This window comes from Syngnathus leptorhynchus, chromosome 18 (genome assembly GCF_054491065.1).
Source record: "Syngnathus leptorhynchus isolate UIUO chromosome 18, UIUO_Slep, whole genome shotgun sequence".
NCBI classification, from domain to species: domain Eukaryota; kingdom Metazoa; phylum Chordata; class Actinopteri; order Syngnathiformes; family Syngnathidae; genus Syngnathus; species Syngnathus leptorhynchus.
The window spans coordinates 85,390-89,906 of record NC_141212.1 but is presented as its reverse complement, the minus strand read 5'-3'; the positions used below and the strand labels follow the sequence as shown (position 1 = coordinate 89,906).

The 4,517-nt window shown below is 55.4% G+C and overlaps 1 protein-coding gene across 3 annotated transcripts; it reads right to left on the bottom strand.

The window, feature by feature from the left end:
- Positions 1-121: 121 nt before the first annotated feature.
- On the bottom strand, positions 122-4,313 carry LOC147041981 (heterogeneous nuclear ribonucleoprotein Q-like). 3 transcript variants are annotated; one of them, XM_085937643.1, is made up of 10 exons: positions 4,149-4,313; positions 3,889-4,007; positions 3,598-3,819; positions 3,331-3,507; positions 3,023-3,158; positions 2,738-2,943; positions 2,515-2,664; positions 2,317-2,438; positions 1,624-2,035; positions 122-743 (listed from the first exon to the last, which is right to left on the bottom strand). In XM_085937643.1, the coding sequence occupies exons 1-10, from the start codon at positions 4,306-4,308 to the stop codon at positions 702-704; spliced, it is 1,746 nt and encodes a 581-aa protein (XP_085793769.1). In that variant the 5' UTR covers positions 4,309-4,313; the 3' UTR covers positions 122-701. The 3 variants fall into 3 exon arrangements, with proteins under 3 accessions (XP_085793769.1, XP_085793770.1, XP_085793768.1); XM_085937644.1 differs by having other exon boundaries at positions 122-740; XM_085937642.1 differs by lacking the exon at positions 122-743 and having other exon boundaries at positions 1,018-2,035.
- Positions 4,314-4,517: the final 204 nt, after the last annotated feature.

The window sequence follows — 4,517 nt, the reverse complement described above, 5'->3', positions numbered from 1 at the left end:
CGTCGCTGTGACAAGTTCAACGACAAGGTAGGCTGGGACAGTTTTTCACTTTTAATTATTATCATAAACATTTGACAATCTTGTTCTTTTCTGATACTTGTTAAAAAGAAACCAAGAGTGAGTTTGTTTGTTTTTTATTGGAAAAATTGACAGGCCTTTGCTTGTACAGTAAAAACTCCATTTGCAAAGACAGTTATTTAGCAAAAAACTAAAAAGAGTGATTTTATTTTTTTTTACTTTAGATGTCACCTGCACTTTTTGGCACTTTTCAAATAAAATTCCCCGGTATGCCACTCAAATGCAGATAAAGGCTGGTGATTGACATCCGATTGATGGCTTGAAAAAATGGACAGGCAAATAGTCAAATAAAACAAATCCGGAGGCGATGGCTCATCATACGCAAAAGCAACGTGAGGCGGTCCTGAGAGCGAGCGAGCGCAAACGAAACCACAAGCTCCACTTGTCCATCATATTCAGCGGCTTCTTCAGCCCGCAAGGCCGTGACAGAGCACTCGAGTGGTCGGGAAGAACAAATGAGTTGGAAGAGCACGTGAGGTAGCGTTCTACTCTGAGGACGTCAGTCACATGTCACGGAATGGACCAATCCAGTAGTCTCAGCACTGGAGCAGTGAGTCAGTCACGTGACCTTACCACGGCGGGCGAGCTGGCTGGCGGGCGGGCAGCCATTGGCGGCGCTGTCGTCACGGCGACGCATCAGGATCGGCCCAGACGCCTCGCCCCTGCTAGTTGTGACAAGAAGATGCAATTAGACAAGGAAAGGGCGCACGGCACGCAGCTCGAGCGGACAACAGGTCAGGCAGGCAGGCATGCAAACAAACGTGCAAGATTGAGGCGGCGGCCGCGTGGGATCGGATGGGACCAGACGTGATGATGACCACCTGGGGGTGATTTGGTTGGGCTGCATGCGAGGTGACACCATTGGTACCATGGCTGGCGGGCGGGCGGGCAATTTGAACAGAGAATTTGGTTCAATTGGAGGAATTGGCAACACAACGGTTGGTTTTGCGCACGTGTGTGTGCACGTTTATTAAAGCAGACAACAGCAAAGAATACAAGCCAAAAGTGACGGCGGATTCTTCCTCTCCAATAACAAGCATTACTTTGTGACAGTACAAATTGTGTTTTCAGTAAAACATGGCAAGCAGAGGCTGTAAAAACAGACAAAGGCTAGAAGCTAAAAGGAAGCATTTAAAAAGGAAGGGGAAAATAAAACACCAAACCGAGTGTGACTACTGTGGAATATTAAAATATGTACAAAAAGATCTCTCGCCAGACGTCACCAATTTGGAGCCAATGGGATCGATCGAGTCTCTAGGGAGGAGAAGAAAGCCAAAGAAAAGCCTAACTTAGCCGGCCGGCCGGCCGGCCGGCCGCCTACTTCCACTGCTGCCCGAAAGAATCTTGATAAAATTCCTGGTTGTCAGATTGGTAGGCGGAATAGCTCGAGTGGTCGTCGCCTTGGAGCGGTTGCTGAGCGATGGGCTGGGAGCCCCAGTTGTGACTATTGGTCTGGCGCCGCTTGGAATCGGGTTGGTTGTACCCGTCGGCTTTGCGCTTCGCTCCTCCTACATTTGCACCGCGGACGCCCCGCGTACCACGTACCCCTCCTCGCCCTCGCGGCTGCGCGGAACCTCTGGCGCCGCGCCCTCCGTGCGCCGGTCCGGGTCCCGGCCCACCGCCGCCACGCTGAGAGAAGCTGCCTCGGGAAGGGCCGGCTTCGCCGCCGCCGCGCCCTCGACCTGGAGAGGCTCCGCCCCTGGCACCCCTGCTACCGCCGCGGCCCCGGGCCGGTGCCTGGAACTCATCGTAGCCGTAGTAGGGGTCGTCGTAGCCGCCGCCGCGGTACTTGCGGTAGTCGTAGTCGTAGCCATAGTAGTCGTAGTAATCCTCGTAGCCGTAGTAGTCGGGCGTGTACGAGTAGCTGGCAACCCCCCGTCTGCCGCCGCCTCTGCCCCTCCCTCTACCGGGAGGCGGCAAGTGATGCGGGGGGGAGTAATAGTAATAGTCGTCATACCTGAGGACAGACACGGTGGCTCCATCAAAAGAAAATCAACAATCACAATAGTACCGATTTGTCCCTCCCGCAGCTCAATGAACAGCATTGTCTCCTTCCTGATTTATCCACTCGACAGCGCTACAGAGATGGGATCCAGTTATGACGGAGCTCCCAGTTCCGTTTTTCCACGTGACTCCGCATTAGCAATCGTGAACTCTGAATCGGAGGTGGCTAGTTCACCATGGCCGAGGGAAGGAGGGACAGCTCGGGTGCTTTTAGTGGCGAGAGCGTGCGCTTACATTTGCGTCTTGGCCGCCTGTCGCTGAGCTTTGCGTTCTTTCCTTTTCTGATCCGGCGGCTTGGCAAAGACTATTTCCACAGGCTCTCCTTCCAGCTCCTTGCCATTCATTTCAGCCAGCGCCTGAACACAGCACCGATACGTACAAAGCGTGCGTGGCGTTTGCAGTTAGGGTCAACGGCGGCGGCGGCGCACGTACCTTGACGGCGCCGTCGCGCTCTTCAAAGTGAACAAAAGCGTAATCTTTGAGCTTCTTCACTCGATCCACTTTCCCAAACTGACTGAAGCTGCTCTCCAGGATCTCTTCGGTGACGCTGTTGGCCAGATTGCGCACAAACAACACTTTGACCTGCAACAAGACGACGGGCGTCAGAGGGCAACGACGTTCCGTCAAAGAGCGGACGCAACCTCGGCTCCGCTACCTTGGCCATGACCTCGGGGTCCGGGTCCTCGATGGGGTCGGCCCACTCCACCGTCACCACGTTGTTCCAAACCTTTACCTTGCCGCTCATCAGGCGCCGTCGCGCCTGAGCAGCTGTTTTGTGGTCTTCGTACTCCAGGAAGCAGAAGCCTCTGTTCTTCTTCTTGTCGTCAGGCTGATGGTAGAGGATGACGTCACTCAGGCCCTCTGGAGGAACAGCCACGACACGGCCGCGTGATTGGCCGGACGACGAGACGCGGATCGGCGCGCGCCGAGGACGACCGACCTGTGACCTTGGAGAACTCCTCCTCGATTTGCTCCTTGGTTTTGCTTTTAGGGATGGAGCCCACGAACAGACGGTTGTTGGCCACCGATATGCACACGCCGATGTGCTTGCCCGGTCGGATCTCGCAATTGTTGCACTGCAGAAGATAGAAGGAGGGAGCCATTCAGCCACGAAAGGGAAGACGCGCATCCCATTCACGGTTCAAACTTTCCCGCCATCTCGTAGGAGGTTCGAAAGCCTCCCGGGCGGTGTTGGGCGCCACCGTTATCCCATTGGAATGAATTCCAGCTTGAGTGCAGTCCGCTCACCAGCCTGACGGCCTCCTGCGCAGCTTCCTTGGTGCAGAAGGTGACAAAGGCGTATCCTCTGTTCAAGCCGCTCAGAGGGTCCATCATGAGGCGGAGGTCCCAAATAGGCCCCGCCTCCTCAAAGTGAGGAACCAGCTCATCTTCAAACAGGTCGCGGGGGATCTTGCCCACAAATATCTGCAACGGCAAGACACGGCGCATCCGTCTCTCAAGTCGGCACACTTCCGAGCGAGCGAGCCACAAATGGAGCGCTTGGGACGGGCGCACCTCCGTTCCCACGGTGGGTTGAAGCCCCGTGTACACCGACTCGGGCGGCGGTCCGCCATACTTCCGCTGGCCCGTTGTTACATCCAGAGTGTAGTGGGTTCTGGCCAAGAGCTCTTTGATTTTGGCCTCGTCGGGTCCTTTGGTGGCATCGGTGACCTTGGCCCCTTGCTTCTCACGCTGCCTGTACGTCTTCATCACTCCGCACAGATAGGCACTTTTGTTCTGGACAGGAGAAAAGCATTGCAGGCTGCTGGCGCCGTCCGTCCCCATTGTCTCGCTTCAAAGGCATACCTGAACGTGAGACAGGTCGCTCTCTTTAAACTGGAGCAGGACCTGCAGGGCTCCATCCTCGTTGAACTCCTTCAGAGCTTCGATGGCTCTTTCGTCCAGGTCGCTGTGTGCCACCAGACCTGAAGGAGGACAATAAGGACGACCCGGCGTGACCGGGCGAGCACGTAGCGCACCCGGAGGGCCGCCCTGAAGCTTCTCTCACTGGACCAACGTGGCCAGCGGCTGCTGTCTTTTGCACGTGCGCCTCGGAGTTCGGTCACCTGCGATGTAGAGCTCGTCCAACTTCTCAGCCACTTTCTGAGGCAAGTCGGCATCCAGTAAGGCCTGGAAGTGGTCCGAGCGGGAGGAGGCTGCCGCCGCCGCCGTCGTCGTGTCCATCGGTTCCTCCGTCCCGTTCCCGTTGATGTGATCGGTGGCCATTCCCGGATACCTGCGCCGTTACAAAAGTCAACTATGCTGTCAATGATGACTTGTATCCGTTTTGCCAGTCAGAAAGTCGCATCCAAATAAGTATTCAGGCGTGCTCCCAAATGGATCAAGATGTTATTGGAAACGAGAGCAAAATTGCGCATCAAATTTTGACTATCTGGACACTGGAGTTCCCTTCAAGACGGTGGCCAGAAACCGCT

What these genes read in the sequence shown, in the direction of transcription:
- LOC147041981 (XM_085937642.1), bottom strand. Translation starts at nt 4,308, where the DNA reads ATGGCCACCGATCACATCAACGGGAACGGGACGGAGGAACCGATGGAC. An exon ending in GGAGTTCTCCAAGGTCACAG is followed by an intron (nt 2,944 to 3,022) that starts GTCGGTCGTCCT and finishes CTGTTCCTCCAG; the next exon opens with AGGGCCTGAGTGACGTCATC. An exon ending in AGCGCGACGGCGCCGTCAAG is followed by an intron (nt 2,439 to 2,514) that starts GTACGTGCGCCG and finishes TGCTGTGTTCAG; the next exon opens with GCGCTGGCTGAAATGAATGG.